Here is a 23,051-nt window from a genome sequence, read left to right on the forward strand (position 1 = left end):
TTAACTATATTTCCATTAAAATCTCATTTAATAGTTGATTTAGAATGAAGGCACCTGAGACTGCATTTTATTAAGTTTCATTTGCTTGTGCAAAATATTAAAGAATTGCTCTTCATGTAGAAAAATACACCAATAAAATAATTCTCACTCTTTTTTTTTTGGTTAGGATACGCAGTTTTAATTGGATTTAAGGCATTATTTTATGAGTCTTTCTTTTTTTGCCTAACCCAGCTGTTGAAAATCCTTAGGCTCTTCAAGAATATGCTCTTCTTGGTCTGAATGTTCTTTTCTTTTTCAGAACTGCCTGCTGGTTGGGAAAAGATTGATGACCCTGTCTATGGTATCTACTATGTAGAGTAAGTGCCTGTTAAAACACATTTGAGTTTGCACCCTTCTGTAATTATTTACACTTATGCTGAACAGAGTTTGCCATTGTGATAAGGCACAAACAGAATAATAATAGTAACATAATATTAATTTTATAATGAAAAAATATTCAGCAAATCTAATGATGATAAATTATATTATAAAATCCATGAGGGCAGTATTCATGTCTTCTGTTTATCACTGTATTACCAAAGCCCAACATAGTCCTGGCCTATGGCAGGTACTGAATAATAAGTATTAGTTGAATGAATGAGAAAAGCAAGGAGTCAGTACACTGAGTATGGGTTGTTTATCTTCAGGAAAAGAATCAGTTTTGCCTATTTCTTGCCCTGCTTAAGTCTGAAGTTCTCAGTAATCATTTATTTATTCATTCAGACTTTCCAGAAGGGTCAGACAGATCTAAATAATATATGAAACGCTACCGCAATTAAGAAGGAAATTGAGAACTAGCCTAAGTGGCTAGACTGTGTAAGCCTCTTTGCCTTTACCATACCTGTGGCTCCTGTGTTCCATTTCTAAGAGTCTCAAACCCTCATCACTACCTCTTTACCATGTACCTTATTCTAGCAAGAGGCATACACTTGGTCCTTTCATCACAGTTATATATTGGTAGGATGATACTCAAAGAAAATAAAAGAAACCTAAGTGGGTAAACGTTGAAAAAATGTTTTACATCATTTCCTCTGAGAAAGATGAGTAATAATAAAAGATCTTACAAAAGAAACACATGCCATATAAATGTTCTATCATCAAAATCCTACCTGCCACAATGAAGATAACTTGGAACGCTTTCTATCACTGGAACGCTTTCTATCACTCGAACGCTTTCTATCACTCATGCTGCTAGCAATGAAAAATTATTCGTATAATACCCTGGTGATAGAAACATATGATGCAACAATGCCAGGCCATAAAATGCTCAGCATCTTATTGTAAAAAATTACGAGTTCAACATAGCAGGTGTCTTTGGTCAATACTCACATTGCCACCTCTTTACCTAACAGAAAGATTGGGAATGGGGGGCATTAGAAAGGCCAACTTGAATGCCATTTGCAGCAACATGACGCATCTAGAGATTATCATACTAAGTGAAGTAAGTCAGAAAGAGAAAGACAAATACCATATGATATTACTTATACGTGGAATCTAAAATATGACACAAATGAACCTACCTGTGAAACAGAAACAGGATCACAGACATAGAGAGCAGAGTGGTGTTTACCAAGGGGGAGGGGATCTGGGGAGGGATGGAGTGGGAGGTTGGGGTGAGCAGATGTAGCCTTTTACATATGGAATGGATAGCAGCAAAGTCCTACTGCATGGCACAGAGAACTATGTTCAGTATCCTGTGATAAACCATGATGGAAAAGAACATTTTTTTAAAAAAGAATGTATACATATATATATATGTATGTATGTATAACCAAATCACTTTGCTGTACAGCAGTAATTAACACAACATTGTAAATCAACTATACTTCAATAAAAAAAAAATTAATTTTAAAAAATTTAAAAGAGAAAGAAAGGTGATCTTAGTCTTTTCCCTGACCCTCATAAAATTCCTCTGTGTGCCCTACAGATCATTTTTCTCCCAGATATACAGTGGGGCTCCTGTCTAATTGGGGCTTGTTTTGAGTTCTCCCTCAAATAATTTGTGCATCAAAAGAGAAAAAGAATAAATGACTAGTAGCTTTGATGGATAAAGAGACTTGGAGTGAGGGGCGAGTTGTTACCTTACCATACATTTCTCCTCCCTGTCTTCTCAGATCCATGTGCCTGTGAATGTTAGACTATATCTTAGCATGAAATGGCCTACCAGAATTAGGAAATAAACAAGTAGTCCTATAATAGGAATTAAGGGTAGTCGGTCTATCCACCCTACTTGACAAGCCTGGCTTTAAAAAATAAAGCCTGGCTTGAAAAAATATTTTGAGTTCTAAATAATCACATAATAGGAATATTTTCAAACTTCTTATGAAGTATGATTTTGATGAAGGAAAAAAGATAGGAATATGTTTATGCTTGTGTGTCTGTGTACTATGTGTATATACATATACATACACTAAATAGGGTGATGGCAAAAAATATGCATTTGGATTTATATATATGTTTGTGTGTGTGTGTGTGTATTTTTATCTTGCCTTGGCCTTATTAGTTTTGGAGCCATCTGAAGTATCTGGGTCTTTGTCACTTTGAACATATCACATTTGCTTAGGTTAGCTGCATTTGGAGTCTTTTTGCCTAAGGCTTATCCTTTGAATCCTGACTCCATGCCTATTGATCAGAATAGTTGACAGATGTTGGTAGAGTCCTTCTTTTAACTTGATCGTTTGGGAAATGCTTATGCTTCCGTGAACTCTGTTGTAGAAAGTTATGCAGAATTTCTGGCATTACTTATTACAGACAACACCACATCTTCACTTTAATCTCCTTTTAAAATAATTCTATAATCGACTTCTTGTTGAATTAAAGAAACACCCTCCCGTCACGTGATTCCTTGGGCATTTGGCAGAGTCAGTGGTTATAATCCTGGGACTTGAAAGCAGGCCAGTCTGAGCTTGAATCCTCTTTACTGTTGACTAGTTCTGTTTTGTTAGGTGAGCTGTTTCTTAACTGCTCAGAAACTTCCCTTCCTTATCCATAAAATAGGAATAAAAATAGGACCTCTATCCTAGCATTTATTGAAGATTTTAAAAATAAAATGCATGTAAAGCTGGTAGCACAGTGCTTGGGACAAATAAGCAGTCAGTATATGGAAACCATTCATTTTTGTTTTTATTTGATCGTATCTTCCTAACTGTGCTTTTTGACACAAGGTGCTCAACATCTCAGACCACCTGCTTTGCTCAGGTCTAATCAAGGGACTTGGACTGATTGGCTTTTTGCTTGTGGGATGCAATGTTTCCTAACTGAATGCAATCTGCCTTCTGCTCCAGCCACATCAACAGGAAGACACAATATGAGAACCCGGTTCTAGAAGCCAAACGGAAGAAGCAGCTGGAGCAACAGCAGCAGCAGCAGCAGCAGCCAGAAGGTTCGCTCTCCCGTGATCTGTGGGCCAAGGAGCTCCGGGCAAAGCCTGGGCGCTGACACCCCCGTGTGGTCAGAACTGGCCACGGGCATCAAGTCCTTTGCCGTGCTGGGGACTGGATGTCCTGGAAGGGTGGGGAGTAATGCAGAGCCTCTGCTAGATTCCATACCCTGAACCTGGACAGCTAAAGTGGGGGGCCCAGTTGAAAAGCACCCAATCTCCACTCTAATTTAGAAAGGGGCTGCCGTTAGATTGGAGAATGTTTCTGATGGTGAAAGAACTACCTTGTGCTCAGTAGCTTTTGCACAGCACCTGGTATCTAAATCCAAACCACTTTTAGCACGTTAAGAGGAGGTGCTGGGTATGGAACTAACTTTTAATTTTAGGAACATTACATATAAGAATCAGAAAACGCTGTTAATTTTCAGTGCTTTTAAAAAACTACAAGTTAGTTCACGCTCTTCACAAAAATATGAACAATTCAGGAGTGGAGAACATATAAGTTCTCCATTTAAGCCAGTGGAGGTCCTACTGGTTCCCATCCCACTCTCAGCAATAAACACTGTGCAGAAATTTTCTGGGGATGTACAAATATGCATCTTTTTACAAAAAGTAGATCATAATTTATATATATTAATATATTATGTATTTGTATATGTATTAGTTTTGTGACCTGTTTTTGTCACTTAAATATATTTCTTGCACAAATTTCAATGCTACTTAATATAGATTTACCTCTTTTTAACCTTTAAATTTTTTTTTAACATCTTTATCGGAGTATAATTGCCTTACAGTGGTGTGTTAGTTTCTGCTTAATAACAAAGTGAATCAGCTATACGTATACATATAGCCCCATATCCCCTCCCTCTTGCATCTCCCTCTCACCCTCCCTATCCCACCCCTCAAGGTGGTCACAAAACACTGAGCTGATCTCGCTGTGCTATGCAGCTGCTTCCCACTAGCTATCTCTTTTACATTTGGTAGCGTATATATGTCCATGCCACTCTCTCACTTCGTCCCAGTTACCCTTGCCCCTCCCCGTGTCCTCAAGTACATTCTCTACATCTGCGTCTTTATTCCTGTCCTGCCCCTAGGTTCTTCAGAACCATTCTTTTTTTTTAGATTGCATATATATGTGTTAGTATACGGTATTTGTTTTTCTCTTTCTGACTTACTTCACTCTGTATGACAGACTCTACGTCCATCAACCTCACTACAAATAACTCTGTTTCATTTCCTTTTATGGTTGAGTAATATTCCATTGTATATATGTGCCACATCTTCTTTATCCATTCATCTGTCAGTGGACACCTAGGATGCTTCCATGTCCTGGCTATTTTAAATAGTGCTGCCATGAACATTGTGGTGCATGTCTCTTTTTGCATTATGGTTTTCTCAGGGTATATGCCCAGTTGTGGGATTGCTGGGTCATATGGTAGTTCTATTTTTAGTTTTTTAAGGAACCTCCATACTGTTCTCCATAGTGGCTGTATCAATTTACATTCCCACCAACAGTGCAAGAGGGTTCCCTTTTCTCCACACCCTCCCCAGCATTTATTGTTTGTAGATTTTTTGATGATGGCCATTCTGACCACTGTGAGGTGATACCTCATTGTAGATTTGATTTGCATTTCTCTAATGATTGGTGATGTTGAACATCCTTTCATGTGTTGGTTGGCAATATGTATATCTTCTTTGGAGAAACGTCTGTTTAGGTCTTCTACCCATTTTTGGATTGGGTTGTTTGTGCTTTTGGTATTGAGCTGTATGAGCTGCTTGTATATTTTGCAGATTAATCCTTTGTCAATTGCTTCATTTGCAAATATTTTCTCCCATTCTGAGGGTTGTCTTTTTGTCTTTTTTATGGTTTCCTTTGCCGTGCAAAAGATTTTAAGTTTCATTAGGTCCCATTTGCTTATTTTTGTTTTTATTTCCATTTCACTAGGAGATGGGTCAAAAAGGATCTTGCTGTGATTTATGTCATAGAGTGTTCTGCCTGTGTTTTCCTCTAAGAATTTTATAGTGTCTGGCCTTACATTTAGGTCTTTAATCCATTTTGAGTTTATTTTTGTGTATGGTGTTAGGGAGTGTTCTAATTTCATTCTTTTACATGTAGCTGTCCAGTTTTCCCAGCACCTCTTATTGAAGAGGCTGTCTTTTCTCCATTGTATATTCTTGCCTCCTTTATCAAAGATAAGATGACCATATGTGGGTGGGTTTATCTCTGGGCTTTATATCCTGTTCCACTGATCTATATTTGTATTTTTGTGCCAGTACCATACTGTCTTGATGACTGTAGCTTTGTAGTATAGGCTGAAGTCAGGGAGCCTGATTCCTCCAGCTCCGTTTTTCGTTCTCAAGGTTGCTTTGGCTCTTCAGGGTCTTTTGTGTTTCCATACAAAGTGTGAAATTTTTTGTTCTACTTCTGTGAAAAATGCCATTGGTAGCTTGATAGGGATTGCATTGAATCTGTAGATTGCTTTGGGTAGTATAGTCATTTTCACAATGTTGATTCTTCTAATCCAAGAACATGGTATATCTCTCCATGTGTTTGTATCATTTTATCTTCCAGGTCACTTATCCGTTCTTCTGCCTCTGGTATTCTGCTATTGATTCTTTCTAGAGAATTTTAAATTTCATTTATTTTGTTGTTCATCATTGTTGGCTGTTTTGTTCTTTTAGGTCCTTGTTAAACGTTTCTTGTATTTTCTCCATTCTATTTCCAAGATTTTGGATCATCTTTACTATCATTACTCTGAATTCTTTTTCAGGTAGACTGCCTATTATACTCTTCATTTGTGTGGTCTGGTGGGTTTTTAGCTTGCTCCTTCATCTGCTGTGTGTTTCTCTGTCTTCTCATTTTGCTTAACTTACTGTGTTTGGGGTCTTCTTTTCGCAGGCTGCAGGTTCATAGTTCCTGTTGTTTTTGGTGTCTGCCCCCAGTGGCTAAGGTTCGTTCATTGGGTTGTGTACGCTTCCTGGTGGAGGGGACTAGTGCCTGTGTTCTCGTGGATGAGGCTGGATCTTTCTGGTGGGCAGGACCACGTCCGGTGGTGTGTTTTAGGGTGTCTGTGACCTTATTATGATTTTAGGCAGCCTCTCTGCTAATGGGTGGGGTTGTGTTCCTGTCTTGCTAGTTGTTTGGCATAGGGTGTCCAGCACTGTAGCTTGCTGGTCGTTGAGTGGAGCTGGGTCTTAGCGTTGAGATGGAGATCTCTGGGAGAGCTTTCACCGTTTGATATTATGCGGAGCCAAGAGGTCTCTGGAGGACCTATGTCCTGAACTTGGCTCTCCCACCTCAGAGGCACAGCCCTGACACCCGGCTGGAGCACCAAGACCCTGTCAGCCACACAGCTCAGAAGAAAAGGGAGGAAAAAAAAGAAAGAAGAAAGAAGGAAGGAACGAAGGGAGGGAGGGAGGAAAAGAAAAGTTATTAAAATAAATTTTTTTAAAAAAAATAAAAAGTAATTTGAAAAAAGGAAGAAGAGAGCAACAAAACCAAAAAAACAAATCCACCAATTATAACAAGCGCTAAAAACTATACGGGAAAAAAAAAAAAAAGACAGAACCCTAGGACAAATGGTAAAAGCAAAGCTATACAGAAAAAATCACAGAAAGAAGCATACACACTCACAAAAAGAAAAAAAGGAAAAACAAAAAGATTATCTATATATTAAAAAAAACGAAGAGAGCGACCAAATCAATAAACAAATCTACCAATGATAATAAACTCTAAATACTAAACTATGATAAACATAAAAGCAGAAACAAATTAGATGCAGAAAGCAAACCCCATGTCTACAGTTGCTCCCAAAGTCCACCACCTCAGTTTTGGGATGATTTGTTGTCTATTCAGGTATTCCACAGATGCAGGGTACATCAAGTTGATTGTGGAGATTTAATCTGCTGCTCCTGAGGCTGCTGGGAGAGATTTCCCTTTCTCTTCTTTGTTCGCACAGCTCCTGGGGCTCAGCCTTGGATTTGGTCCTGCCTCTGCGTGTAGGTCGCCTGAGGGCGTTCCTACAGACAGAACAGGGTTAAAGGAGCAGCTGATTCGGGGCCTCTGGCTCACTCAGGCCAGGGGGAGGGAGGGGTACGGAGTGTGGGGCGAGCCTGCAGCGGCAGAGGCCGGCGTGACATTGCACCAGCCTGAGGCGCACCGTGTGTTCTCCCGGGGAAGTTGTCCCTGGATCACGGGACCCTGGCAGTGGTGGGCTGCATGGGCTCCCGGGAGGGGAGGTGTGGAGAGTGACCTGTGCTCGCACACAGGCTTCTTGGTGGCGGCAGCAGCAGCCTTAGCATCTCATACCCGTCTCTGGGGCCCGTGCTGATAGCCGCGGCTCGCGCCCGTCTCTGGAGCTCGTTTAGGTGGCGCTCTGAATCCCCTCTCCTCGCGCACCTTGAAACAGTGGTCTCTTGCCTCTTAGGCAAGTCCAGGCTTTTTCCCGGACTCCCTCCCGGCTAGCTGTGGTGCACTAACCCCTTCAGGCTGTGTGCACGCCGCCAGCCCCAGTCCTCTCCCTGGGATCCGACCAAAGCCCGAGCCTCAGCTCCCAGCCCCTGCCCACCCCAGCGTGTGAGCAGACCAGCCTCTCGGGCTGGTGAGTGCTGGTCGGCACTGATCCTCTGTGCAGGAATGTCTCTGCTTTGCCCTCTGTACCCCTGTTGCTGTGCTCTCCGCCGTGGCTCCGAAGCTTCCCCTCCGCCACCTCCCGTCTCCGCCCGCGAAGGGGCTTCCTAATGTGTGGAAACTTTTCCTCCTCCACAGCTCCCTCCCAGAGGTGCAGGTCCCATCCCTATTTTTTTGTCTCTGTTTTTTCTTTTTTCTTTTGCCCTACCCAGGTACGTGGGGAGTTTCTTGCCTTTGGGGAGGTCTGAGGTCTTCTGCCAGCGTTCAGTAGATGTTCTGTAGGAGTTGTTCCACATGTAGATGTGTTTCTGATATATTTGTGGGGAGGAAGGTGATCTCCATGTCTCACTCCTCCGCCATCTTGAAGGTTTCCTACCTTGTAATTTTTAATGACTGCATATTATTCCCTTTTATGAATCTCTGCACTTCATTTAGCCATCTGTTTATTAATAGATGCTTAGGTGTTTCCTCATTTTTCATTGCAATCTTTAAAAATAATAGGCTTAGTACCCCTTCAATGTAATAAGTGAATATCAGGTATATGTATATCAAGTATAATACTTCTCTTATTATAATATTGAATATAATAAATATAGACCATAGCATGGAAGTTGGCAAACTTTTTCTGTAAATGGCCATATAATAAATACTTTAGGCTTTGCTATTCGTACAGTCTCTATTAAAACTGCTCATCTCTGCCCGTATGGTATGAAAACAGCTACAGACTATATGTAAACAAGTGGACATGGCTGTGTTTCAGTAAAACATTATGTGTGAACACTAAAATTTGAACCTCATGTAATTTTCATGTGTTACAAAATATTCTTTTTAGATTTTTTTCAATCATTTAAATATGTAGAAACCATTCTTGGCTTACAAGCTTTATAAAAATAGACATTAGGACCAGTTTGGCCTATAAGTCATAGTTTGACAACCACTGCCATAGACCGTATTTTAGAGAGAGTGTGTTTGTATGTGTCTATGTGTGTGTGAGTATACTTACCCATTGAAAAGGTCTCCTTTCTACCTTAATCTCTTTCTATTTAAAACTTTTTAAAAAATTTTTTATGAGTTTGGGGAATGGGAGTGTACAATTGATATATGAGTGTTAAAATTGATGTACATATACATCATTAGCTTAGCTGGAAAAGTGACTTTGGGGTAGATCTCAAGGGTCACTCGTAGTGGGTTATTTCTGGGCCTCCAAAGTGAGTACGATTTAGGACTCAGGAGTTTTAGTAATGGGTCCCATTTGGGTTTGAGAGATGATAGGGGATCTCACCTTAGTAAACTGCTACAATTCACCTTCACTGCCCAAGACAAGCAGGCTTCAGCAGCCCAGCCTAGGTCTAAATTGCATTAGAGAAGTTTCTCCCATACTGGGCCAGCTTTAGTTAACTCTGTATCTTTCCTGATATTTTTTACTTGGTCTCACTTTGTACTCTCCAGCCAGAGAGAGCTGGAGATTTTATTAGTTGTATTTTTATTGGTTGTATTTCTGTCCTCAAAGATCTTAGGAGAAAGCGACAGAAACACACACACACACACACACACACACACACACACACGCACGCACACAGTGGGAGGGACCTTATTATCCTTAACATAGAGTGGGGTTAGGTACCAGTTTCTTTTCATTCGAAGCTCTCTGCTTCTGGTTTTATAGGTTTGGGTAGTTTTATAATGAAGAAGAAGGTGAATCCTAAGTAAGGCGACCTACGTAAGTAATCTTAAGTAAGCAAATGGAAGGAAAAACAGCAAACTGTTTCTTGTCTTCTTGTAGAATGGACAGAAGATCATTCATCGCTCGTGCCTCCTATTATTCCAAACCACCCCCCAAGCAATCCGGAGCAGGCCAGAGAAGCTCCACTTCAGGGTAAAGTGTTTTTATAATTGCATCCTAATTTGGCTCAAAATTTTAACTTTTTTAGGGAAACTTTAAAGAGTGGAATCTTGTAACGCCCAAGTCATTCCAAAGAATTGTTCCTAGACAGTTCTTTGTTGTGGGCTGTCCTGTATGTATTGTAGGATACTGAGCAGTGTTCCTGGCCTCTACCCACTAGGTGCCAGGAGAATCCCTCCCACTTTGTGACAAACAAGTCCCCAGATATTGCCAAATGCCCCTGGGGGGGGAATCATCTTAGAGTTGTGAATCCTTGATTTCGAGACCACAGATATTTAATATTGTGTTAAATAAGATACACTGAAAATTCAGCACTAGATATTTCAAGATTCTAGTCAACGTATTTGCTTTTGACTAAGATTTTCTTGTAAATGTAAAGTGGTTTGATATGATTGTGTTGTAAACTCTAACCTCTATCCTTGCTGCAGTTTGGGCATTTATGCATGTTTTACATCGCTTCACTGGGTCTCACTTATTTACATTCACAAGTAGTATGCATCCCCTACAGAGATTCCTTTTTGAAAATTGGAAGCTCCAGAATCTTGCTACTTTCAGGCCTCATTACTCATAAGGGATAGAAAAGGTTTGGGGGTTTTTTGTTTAGTTGTTTTCTTTTAAATAAAAAAAATAGAACAAGCAGCATATTTGATAGGGTTGGGGAGTTTGTGTTACAGAACCATGAAAAAAACTGTAAAATTTGTGTTCCTTCTCTCAACATTTTAAAAGAAATAAATAATTGTGTCAGACATTAAAAGATAAGTAGAATAACTCTTTTCCCTAATTTTCATTCCTCCATTGTAATTTTCATAAGAAAAATTGTTTCCCTTTTAGCTGATATTGTCATGAGATTGGTATTAATATCAACTTATGTAAAATAATTTCATACTTTTCTATGATGTTAATGGTTTTAATACAGATAGAACATAGAAGATAATAACATATTAATTCATATCAACATGATTGGGGCCTGCTTTGTATTTTTTTAAATATGAAATTCCTCTGTGGCCTCATGTTGTCTTATTTTCCTGCTCATGGTAAGTTAGCTACACTAACTTTTCAGTTCCTTGAACCTCTTTTCAATTCCTTAAATCAGCAAAACTATGGACCACATCAGGGCCTTTGCATATGCTGTTCCCTGTGTGCAGCTGTCTTTTCCTCCCACTCTTTGCTTTGCTAACTTCTACTCATCTAAGGTTTTTGCTGGATTCCCCTGTCTTATTCACTCTTCCCATCCTAAACTTCTTATTTCTAGAATTTAACTGTTGATAATTAGTGTTTATTTGTGTTTAATTATCTAACAATAGTTTCCTCTTCAGACTTTAAATCCTATGGAGGCAGGAGACTGGTTTTATTTCCCACTGGGGGATACCCTGAACTAGACCTAGTCGCCTCTGCTAAATTTATTATTGTGTGAAACAACGTATGTACATCCATGATAACCAGCCTAGCTTCCTTAAAGAATTGTCTTAGAGATTAAATCAATTAAAGCTTTAAAGTTTCAGGTTCTGGGTGCCACATGCTTAGTGCACCAGCTGAGTTAAGAGTCCACATGGAATTGATCTCTATTAGGAACTTTATCTCAGATTCTTCTCTTGTTTTAGGCCTTTCTTTCCTTTTCTTTTTTACTTTAGTCCTCTAGGCTCCCATAGTGGTTAGGGTTTGGGAGAGGCTCACTGAACTCCCTGTGGGAACTAGTCATTATTCTTAAAACCCTTCTACTCCATAGTCTCTACATTGATTCTTGTCTTTCACATATAGTCATATCTTTGGAATATAATGGATACAGAAGCCAGTTTAAATCCATACCCTTTGACTCCAAGCTGCAATTGTGAGAAACATTAAATGGGATATTATCATCATAGGTTACAACTCTGAGTTCCCTGCCTGCTGGTTAAGCATCCTGGTCTATGTTCCTGACAGTACTCTCAGGAAGAAGCTGTATAGCTAATAGGGTTAGATTGTTTGATATTAATTTTGCTAAGTTCACTGCTCAACTAAACTTGCTTCTGATCAAGAGTGTACTTCTCATCCCAGCAAATGATAATTTTAAAGAGATCTGCTCTTGGGAAATCTCTCCATCTTCCACCTTAATACTCAGAGAGAGATTTTTGTAGCTGCCTGTTTACCCCACCCACTTCACCACCACCATCATCAAAATAATAGCCTACATTTATTGAGCTCTTTTATGCAGCAGCCACCTCCCTAAGCACTTTACCTATGTTATCTGTCCACAGTTCTTCCTTACAACCATCATGTGAATGTTGAGGTTGGTACCCTCATTACCTCCACTTATGCATCCGACCCTCAGGCAGAGAGAGGTTTAGTAACTTGCCCAAAGCCACACAGCCAGGAAGTAGTAGAGCACAGATTTGAACCCTAGCTGTCATTAGGAACAGCTTAGCTTTTGGCTAACACCTTTTTGTTGTAGTTTTTTGTGGGTTACTTCATTGCATAGTCTCAATGTGTGCCATCCAGTTTGGCTGCTACTGGCTATGTGATACCAGTTAAATTCAAGTTCATTACAATTAAAAACTCAAAAATTCAGTTCCTCGGTTCCACTAGCCATGTTTCAAGGGCTCAAGAGCTGCGTGTGACCAGCAGCTGCCATGTTGGACAGTGAAGATACAGAGCATTTCCTGCGTCACAGGACGTGCTCTTGGACAGCACTAGTGTAGGGTATTCAAACAGTATTACCAAATTAGTGCAGCTTGGCAGAGAAGCAAGCACCTATGGTTTATTCAGGAATAGATGTTTGGGCCGAGACCCAGAAGATCCTGATTCAGTGAGTCCAGGGCAGCCCCTACATCTTTAAAAAGTTGCCCAGGTGGTCCTCACACATAACCACATCTACAAGTGGTGACTAGTAAAGAGATTAGCATCGCTTAGAAAATGACACGTGCCACAGGGCTGCAGCAGAGAGCTCCACATTCCACTGCTTGTGGGTAGAAAAGCATTTATTTTCCAAAACTACAATAACTGATGATCTACCCATACATAAAATGTAATAAAATGTGCATAAATGTGAAACCCTCTGATCTTCCCTCCCTAGTTAAGTGTTGAAACAGGAAGTCAGTGGTGTAATTTCAATGTCTTCTTCATGTCTCTTAAGCTGGAAACATTCTGAGCTCAAAATATGCTAATGGCTTTAAAACATTTCATTCAGATAATCTGCCAGATACATTTTTACATTTTCTAACTTTGCCTATAATCAGGGTGGGAAACTTACACACTCAACCACCTCTTTCTGCCTTCTCAACGACACGTTAAATCTCATTTCTTTGCGTTGTTGTTCATTCATTCATTCAGCACACGCTTTTGGAGCACATACAATGAAACAGGCCACGTTCTACACACTGGATATACAAACAAAATCCTTATGGGGTTTCCATTTTAGTGTTGTATGGGTGGGCATGTGCAGTGCCCCTCCTGCAAGGGGCTGGGGAGAGGGAGACAAAACCCCCAAACAATAAGTAAGATGTATACTGCGTGGGATGGTGGTAAATGCTAACAACAGAAATGAAGCAGGTAAGGGGGATTGTGAATGTTGAAGGAGGTATTGCAGTTTTTAATACGGTGGACAGAGAAAGCCTCACTGAGAAGGTGATGCTATTGATGTCTTTGCATAAGTAAAATACATTTCCCTTCGAGCTCGCCCTAGTAGCCTCTGCCTCAAGAATGTCTGCTATTCACATATCCCAAAAAGGAAAATTTGGGGGTTATCTCAACGGTCCTCGATTTTCCATCTAGTAATTACCATAGCAACTGTTTCAGTACAAGCCCTGGCTGCGCTTGACATCACCTCCCTGGCGCTCTGGCAGACGACTTCGCATGGTGAATCCTGCTAGGTCTCACCTTTCATTAGCCACGGTGACAGGGCTGTAGTTTGTCATGCTTCCCACCAGCCTTGGGACTGCTCTAGAGAGGAGGAGGTGAGTGAGCAGACCTGTGACTCCAGGCAATTTAAAACAGCCTTCTTAAGAGCCAGAAACTTTTGAAGTGTGCAATTAAAGCTTGTATGTATGCCCAGAGACCTTTTAAAAAAGATACAGCTAACCAAAAATAACTTTCCTTCCTGGGTGCCAGCCTGGTAGTACAGGGGTATATAGAGACATGGAGACTTTTTCTCCTGTTCGTTTGTTTTATTATTTTTTAATTTTTATTTATTTATTTATTTGTATAACATTTTTGATAGAAAAGAAATAGGGCATGTGGAGAAGCTGTGGTCAGGGCGGGAGATGGGAAATATAATTAGGAGAGTTGAAAGAGTCTGAGCATAGAATGATGTTCACTCCCCGGGGTAATCAGGGAAATTCCAATGAGCTTCTTAATTACAGAGAAATGCCCAAACCCAAAATAAAATTTTGGGTTTGTGTACAAAATGTTATTTGTGAATGTTATCAAGAAAACTCAATAAATCCTTAGGTAGCATGTTTGGAAGCTGTATATCTATTAATTTATTTTAAACAAGACAACTGAATTTGGAGCCATCTGGCTCTTGTTACTGTTTTGTTTAGTTCAGGTTTTTTTCTTTTTCCTTAAATATTCTAAGCCACATGTCCTAAACGTATCTAGGCAATTCCACAAATTGTTAAACGATGCAAATGAACAGGAAAAATCAGGTGAATTTTAGAATTCAATTCACAGTAGAGTTATGACTCTTTAATTTTTAATATAGTGATTCTCCATTTTTATCAAGTTATTCTTTGTGACTCTACTATGTCTCCTAGTATTATCTATTTAGTTTGAGAATGAATTTTCTGTTTGTCTGAAAGCTAAAGTTTTTGCTTAATTGGTTTTATAAGTGGAAGCCAAGCACAGGGCAATATATTGGAAGCCATACTGGAAAATATAAACGATGACAAAACAGAAGACACCAAGCAAAGACCCGCTCCTCTTTCTCTGAAGAACTTCACGTAGCTTGTTGTCAGACTACATGAACTAAAACTAGGGATCCATGTCAGACGATGGACACCAATGTCATCCTTCTCTTACATTTTCTTTTGGATCTTTGTGCTGACACACTATGTACCCTAGCCCCCTCCTTACACAAAGGGGCCTAGGAACTCCCTTAGTACTGAAATCAAGAGAGGACTTTCTTAGGGCACCTTTGTGCCCACATGCCCCAGCACAGGAGCTTGGAGAAGTTATCTCTAAGTTCTTATCATTTCTTAGTTAATTCATCTTTTCACTCCTGGTGATGTTCCTTACACATTTCTTGTTTTAATCCAGGCAAACCCTTTTTTACACGAAACCCTTCAGAGTTGAAAGGCAAATTCATTCACACGAAGCTGCGGAAAAGCAGTCGTGGCTTTGGCTTCACGGTCGTTGGAGGGGATGAGCCTGACGAGTTTCTGCAGATCAAGAGCTTGGTCCTAGATGGTCCCGCCGCGTTGGACGGCAAGATGGAAACAGGTATGAGACACCACATGGTCCTGTGTGGTCAGGACCAGATGACACCATGATTTCATAAGTTTGTAAGTGTCCTTTAGAAACTTGGCGAATGAACAAGGTTCCTGCACTAAGTAAATGCATTCCCTGGTATAAATGAAAAGCTTTGAAGCATTTTAACATTTCCCCATTTGGGGAACTGTTAGGGTGCTGTTGAGTACAGTAAGGCAGTAATTTACTAAAAATGTAGATCCATTTGAATAAATGATTCTCACCTTGGTTTTTTATAGTGAGAATTTTTTTCAGAAGAAAGCTCCAATGTTCTTTCAATGATCATTATATTCTCATTAGCAGGGAAGACACTAGATGCTACAAAAATGCCTGATTAGCATAAAATAACTAATAGAAGCAGTCTCTTTGTGCTTTACGGTACTACCCCCAAACAGTTTCAGTTCAGCTTCCTATTGGTAGGATTTGATAGTATAAAATTGATATAACTTTTCTGGGCACTGTTTTTTTAACCGTCAACTCTTTTGCAGGAGATGTGATTGTGAGTGTGAACGACACCTGTGTTTTGGGACACACACACGCACAAGTTGTGAAAATCTTCCAGTCCATTCCCATCGGTGCCAGCGTGGACCTTGAACTCTGCCGAGGTTATCCATTGCCTTTTGACCCAGATGACCCCAACACGAGTTTAGTGACCTCTGTGGCCATTTTGGATAAAGAACCAATTATTGTGAATGGGCAAGAGACCTATGACTCGCCGGCTAGTCACAGTAGTAAAACAGGCACAGTCAATGGCATGAAGGACGCCAGGCCAAGCAGCCCTGCAGACGTGGCTTCAAATGGTTCCCATGGTTACCCCAATGACACTGTCTCTTTGGCTTCCTCCATAGCCACTCAGCCAGAACTCATAACTGTTCATATAGTCAAAGGGCCAATGGGCTTTGGTTTTACTATTGCGGACAGTCCTGGAGGTGGCGGCCAAAGAGTGAAACAGATTGTCGACAGTCCAAGGTGCCGAGGCCTGAAGGAAGGGGATCTTATAGTGGAAGTTAACAAGAAGAACGTGCAGGCTCTGACTCACAACCAAGTTGTGGACATGCTGATCGAATGTCCAAAGGGAAGTGAGGTCACATTGTTAGTGCAACGAGGAGGTATGTAGATTTATTATCTTTCATTGTTTTTAAACCCAAATCCATTATTGTACTTACTGGTTATCAGGTAGCTACTTGGGGCTTTCTGCATGTCTGTTCCTTTAAGATCATTTTTATTTAAATATTGGGAAATGCATTCAAAATGCCTTCTGATTTCTCTAAATGCTAGCCTCTTTAGAATAAAGGTTATGTTTATACTTTATGTATTTATACAAAGGGACATGCAGCTAGAGTGATACTGTTACCGAAAGTGGGGTCTGGCTGCTTGCCACTCAAAAGCTAATAAAGAGGCAAGCTTGGTGGAAAGGAAAGTTTGTTTTATTTCAGAGGCGGGCAACCTGGGGGGAGGGGGGGACTCATGTCCAAAGGCCAATTTCCCCGCAGCAGACAGTCAGTGGGCAAGAGTTTTTATAGCCAGAGGGAGAGGGTTACAATGCAGAAACAGCACAGTCAGCTCTGACAGTCATCTTGAAATTGGCAAAGCAGTGGTCTGATCAGTGTCATCTTGATTGTTTCAAGTACAGTTAGTCTTCAGTTCCAGGGTCAGTTTGTTCCCGTTTCTTTGAGACCAGTTCTCAGAATTGTGGCAGCTTCTGTCATGGCTGCAGTCTGGTCATCATGTAGTTAATTTCTTCCACCTGGTGTGGGTTTCTGTATCTACAAACCAGCTCAAAGGATATGGCTATGAATGTTTAGCCCTTGAGAAGGAACTAAAGGTCCCTGACTTTGCTTAATGACTAAACTGTTATTATTTGGTTCTGTTTGACTGTTTTCCTTAGCTTCTGCATTTTCTCACTTCTCTGATTAAACTTATTCTTTGAGTAAAGTTTTTCAATAGACAAAGGTGGAGGACATGGTCGGGAAAGGACCATAGGGTCCTGCTCTGTTTCAGTACCTTTAAATGTAAATCAGACTGTGCTTTTTAAAACCCATTAAGCTTTGAAAACCTTTATCTTTTAATTCTCCTGAACCTGGTCGACACAGTGTGCATGCAAAACGTGGCTCTCGGCCACTCTTCCAGCCTCGTCTCACACTCCTGTCCCTTCCTCACCGTGCTTGGCCACCTGGCTTCTTTTCTGTAGTGCCTTCACTACTCTAAGCCCTTCTGTCTCAGGGCCTTTGCACTTTCTGTTTCCACTGCTTGGAAGACTCTTTTCCCCAGCTCTTCCCTTGGCTGGCTCGGTCTCATTCAGGGCTCCTCCTGAGAGAGGGCTTCTCTGATTACTTATCTAAAGTCGCACCCAGCACTCCTATGTAATCTCTGCTGCATCACCCCATTTCTTAATAGCTTTTATTATGATCATTATTATCCCAAGCCATTGTTTTATATATTTACTTATTTTTCTTTGTTCCTCTCTCTTTTTTATTGGAGTATAGTTTTTAAAATTTTTATTGGAGTATAGTTGATTTACAATGTTATGTGAGTTTCAGGCATACCGCAAAGTGAATCTGTTATACATGTACATATATCCACTCTTTTTTAGATTCTTTTCCCATATAGGTCATGACAGAGTATTGAGTAGAGTTCCCTGTGCTGTACAGTAGGTCCTTATTGGTTATCTACTTTATATATAGTAGCGTGTATATGTCAATCCCAATCTTTGAATTTATCCCTCCCCGAACCTTATCCCCGGGAATCATAAGTTTATTTTCTACATCTGTAAATCTATTTCTGTTTTGTAGATAAGTTCATTTGTACCCTTTGTTTTTAGATTCCACATATAAGCGATATCATATGATATTTGTCTTTCTCTGACTTCACTCAGTGTGACAATCTCTAGGTCCATCCAAGTTGCTGCAAATGGCATTATTTCGTTCTTTTTTATGACTAATATTCCATTGTGTATATGTACCACATCTTCTTTATCCATTCCTCTGTTGATGGGCATTTAGGTTGCTTCCATGTCCTGGCTATCGTAAACAGCACTGCAATGAACATTGGGGTGCGTGTATCTTTTTGAATTACGGTTTTCTCCAGATATATGCCCAAGAATGGGATTGCTGGATCAGATGGTAGCTCTATTTTTAGTTTTTTAAGGAACCTGCATACTGTTCTCCATAGTGGCTCTACCAGTTTACATTCCCACCAACAGTGTAGGAGGGTTCCCTTTACTCTCTCTTTTTCATTCGAATATAAGCTCCATAAAGCCAGAGCCCACCTCTGCATGTTGACAGCTGAATCCCCAGTACTTAACACAGTACCTGACTCCCCCTAGGTGTTCATGAATGAATAGGTAGTGAATGAATGAATGGATATGTGATTATTTATACTTGGCAGCAACAACGGCTCCACCAATCGTATCAAAAACATCTCAGCATATGCACATTTTAATGAAGGGGTTATGGATCTCAGAGAAGTGGGGTATTCTAAATCCTGAGACAGTTGGCTTTCTTTCCCCTGCCAGCAACCCCCCACCTCTGTGCCACCGGAACTCCCAGGACCTCACACTGAGAAACATTTTACGCCTGTTGAAATGTCTTGCTCCTGGGTCTGTATTTGTGACTAATCTTGATTGATCACCTCCCACAATGGACCTGAGTTTGGTCATTTCCTTGACCCTTGCCAATAGGATGTGTTTCATGAACAGAGTATTCTGACCCTCCGAAAAGAGATCAGGACCCAGACTTTTATTTCCTCTCGGTTTCATTGAGACAGAAAAGCTTGTTTATGTCGCAACAGCCATGTCCTTGGGCTCTCGTGAAGCTGTGTGTTCTGTGATCAAAATGACTGGGGTTGTGGGAAGGAAATCCAAAATTCAGAACTGTCTGTGTGAATCACAATGCTCAGTCCACCCTTCTTGAACAGGTGTAAAACCCATTTGCAGATTTTTAAATTTTTTTTGCAGATTTTATTTTTTTTTACTTTATTTTTATTTTTTTATTTTTTTTTGCGGTACACGGGCCTCTCACTGTTGTGGCCTCTCCCGTTGCGGAGCACAGGCTCCGGACGTGCAGGCTCAGCGGCCATGGCTCACGGGCCCAGCCACTCCGCGGCATGTGGGATCTTCCCGGACCGGGGCACGAACCCGTGTGCCCTGCATCGGCAGGCGGACTCTCAACCACTGCGCCACCAGGGAAGCCCCAGATTTTATTTTTTTAAAAGTTATTTCTACCAATAAAATTTTGAAGCTTCTTCTTATACCTAGACCACTTGACTGCACAGATCATTTTGTTTTAAACAGTGACCAAGATGTGGTAGGAAGTGACTTGAGGTTAAGGACGAGGAGGAGAGGGAGGGGGCGGGGTGATGGCCCCTGCACGTACAGACCAGCGAGCAGTTTACAAAGCGCTTTTCAAACCTACACACAACTCTCATGTCATTTTTACCACATCCCTGAAAAGGAACATGCCAGCCAGCAGTAGGATTGAGAAGTTCACCTGGATTCTTTGGCTTCCTGTCTAGTGCTCTGCCCTACTTAACCCTGAGCACCACTGATTTTTGCACAATTGCTGGTTTCAGTGGCCGGCAACTTGGAAACTTTAGATAGTTCTTGGTACATCAGGGCATCTCTGATTCAGCCACTGCCCATTTGACATCACAGATCACCCTGCTCTCCTTCTTCATTTATTTGCTCCTTCGTTTCTTTTGCCATTTTGTTCACTTTTTCTTTTCCATTCACTTCACTTTTAAGGAGACCAAAAAGTAAAGTCTCATTGTAGTTTACTACCTTACAGTGGTTACTGGAGCCATATTGTAATGAATTTGCCCAAATTAGCAAACAACTCATTATAAAAATATACCCCTTGATTTCAAATATGTTTACATTTCCTCTTCTTAATTCCTAAGACCTTCTTTCGGTTAATGCCATTATATTTTATAACATTAAATTAATAAGGGAAGATCCAGAATATATTGCCACATTAGTCAACATCTACATAGTTTATTCCAAAACCTGAGTAATTTAAAATCATTGTAACATCAGCAGTCTTTAAAATATGCCATATGCCTTATGTTTGATTTATGTGTCAGATAGAAAGTTTGTACATCTGCACTTGGCAAGCTAACACCAGCTACTATTAATCTTTCTAGAAAGCATATAAATGTATTTGTTTCTGCCATACATCATTACTTGAATTGGGGCTGGCATTTTAATCATTCCTCTTGTATGATGGCGGTGTAAATGAGAAGGTTTGATGATCGTTTAGGATAGAGGCTAGGTTAAATGAGAAAGTAAATGGCCACTTCACTGATTCTTTCTAATGAATCTTATTTCCATCATAACTCCTGGTAAGCAGATTAATAAACTCATTAAGTCTACACCTCTCTTGATTCTCAGGAATAAATATCTCAAAGGTGGGGCTTTCTGTGCTTTAAAGAACTAGTCTTTTCTACTTTGGGGCAGAACTTAACTACATTTGTATTTTGGTTTTCACTCTTAACTCCCAAGCTCATTTTTTATTTTTGTTCCGGTCGAAATCAGGTGCATTTGGGGTTTTAGCATTTTTTTTTCTTTAATCCCCCTCCCACCAATGGAAGTAAGCAGAGGTTGAAATATCATTTGTAAATTTCCAGAGACAGTTTCCTAGGTCAGGCTTGGGCTTGCTGGGCGTGTCTATCCATAGCCCTGGCAGCTGGGACCATTACTTATTTGTTTACAGGTGTCTTCTTTATAAACATGTCCGTGCCTATGGATGTCACTCAGGTTCTTAAAGGGCAGCGCCTCCTTCCTGTGCCTGGCTGCCCATCTTCCCATGGTAAGTCCTTTCCTCCTCCTCCCTCTGCTGGCCAGTAAGGAGAATGCCTTCTATTTTTCTTAATTTTTCACATGGTATTTGCATTCAGACAGCCCATCACCTGACACCAGTGTGAGTCTAGAGGCTTTTTTAAGCGTTTGGAAAATCATGCTAGAAGGTGATTACTATTGTTTTGAATATATATTTTTTTAATTTACAAAAGATGTAGAATTTGTTCCATAAAGCTTTTTTTACTTTAAAAGAGGGAGTGGGACTTCCCTGGTGGTCCAGTGGTTAAGACTTTGCCTTCCAATGCAGGGGTTACGAGTTGGATCCCTGGCCAGGGAGCTAAGATCCCACATGCCTCACAGCCAAAAAACCAAAACATAAAACAAGCAATATTGTGACAAATTCAGACTTCCCTAGTGGCACAGTGGTTGGGAGTCCACCTGCCAATGCAGGGGACACGGGTTCGATCCCTGGTCTGGGAGAATCCCACATGCCACAGAACAACTAAGCCTGTGCGCCACAACTACTGAACCTCTGCTCTGGAGCCCGCAAGCCACAACTACTGAGCCCGCGTGCCACAGCTACTGAAGCCCGTGCGCCTAGAGCCTGTGCTCTGCAACAAGAGAAGCTACCACAATGAGAAGCCCGCGCATTGCAATGAAGAATATCCCCCACTCACTGCAACTAGAGGAAGCCCATGTGCAGCAATGAAGACCCAATGCAGCCAAAAATAATTAATTTAGAAAAATATTGTAACAAATTCAATAAAGACTTTAAAAATGGTTTTAAAAAAAAAAGAAAGAAAAAGAAAAGGGGTTATATTGGGTTTTCTCTGGTGGCGCAGTGGATAAGACTCCCAGCTCCCAATGCAAGGGGCCCAGGTTTGATCCCTGGTTGGGGAACTAGATCCCACATGCATGCCACAACTAAGTCTGTGAGCCACAACTAAGGAGTCCGCCTGCCGCAACTAAGACCCCACGCGACCAAATAAATAAATAATTTTTTTAAGGGGATTATATTATATGTAGCATAACTACCTGTGCCCCCTGTGTATTTTGTATATTTGGCTAATTTATGCCTAGTGGGAGGTATGACACTCTTGAAGATCTCATTTGGGGTGGAGTCAGAATACCCTGTTTTAAAAGACAATTTGGAATACTTTATGAAATTGGAGAATGTGTGCTTTACTTTAGAGAGAACAAGTGTACTGAAGAAAACGCTGAACTAGAGGTTCCAGGAGCCTGCCTCTAGTTCAAACTGTGCCCATAGCTCCTCTGTACCTCTGACTGGGTTACAACTCTTGCCCTGAGACTCATTTCTTTATCCAAAAAAATGGATATTTTGCACTAGCTCATCTTCAGGGTGACCCCTGCTAACTCTAATTTTATGCCAAAAAATGGCCTCATTGATGTGTAGGAGAAAGACCACAGATTCGAGAGTCAGACAATAAGCGTTTAAATTGCAACTCCTGCCTTTATTCCCTTTGTGACCTTAGGCAAGTCATCTGAAAAAAGGTAGCATTTGTGCCAATTCCTGACCTAGAAGCAGTCACATGATAAATCAGTGGTGTTTTACTGATATCCTCTAGTATCGGAAGCCACTGGGTATGGTGGGTTTCTTTTTTAAAAAAGAAAAAACAAACTCCAGCGCGTACCTGCAGAATTTTAATTTCAGTGCGTGATGTGCAGGCACCTGTATTTTTTTTAGAAGCTGCACTGGCAATGCTGATGTAAAATCAGAATTGCAATCAGTTTTAGGCTTCTGCCCTCGTCGTCCCTTCTCATTTTGATTCTGTGACATATAACTTGAGAGTGAAATAAGTTTATAACTTAACAGTTATTTTCATTTCTAAGTAATTTCTTCTTTTAA

General features: G+C 40.6%; 1 protein-coding gene across 30 annotated transcripts in view; it reads left to right on the forward strand.

The window, feature by feature from the left end:
• The window catches only part of MAGI1 (membrane associated guanylate kinase, WW and PDZ domain containing 1), a 617,182-nt gene that overhangs the window by 520,548 nt on the left and 73,583 nt on the right, over positions 1-23,051 (forward strand). For all 30 annotated transcript variants that reach the window (XM_033424840.2, XM_033424841.2, XM_033424843.2 and 27 more), the window contains 5 exons: positions 299-356; positions 3,324-3,421; positions 9,832-9,924; positions 15,181-15,363; positions 15,879-16,499. In XM_033424840.2, the coding sequence (XP_033280731.1) occupies positions 299-356; positions 3,324-3,421; positions 9,832-9,924; positions 15,181-15,363; positions 15,879-16,499 (1,053 nt within the window). The remainder of the gene's footprint in view (positions 1-298; positions 357-3,323; positions 3,422-9,831; positions 9,925-15,180; positions 15,364-15,878; positions 16,500-23,051) is intronic.

This window comes from Orcinus orca, chromosome 10 (genome assembly GCF_937001465.1).
Source record: "Orcinus orca chromosome 10, mOrcOrc1.1, whole genome shotgun sequence".
In the NCBI taxonomy this organism is placed as follows: domain Eukaryota; kingdom Metazoa; phylum Chordata; class Mammalia; order Artiodactyla; family Delphinidae; genus Orcinus; species Orcinus orca.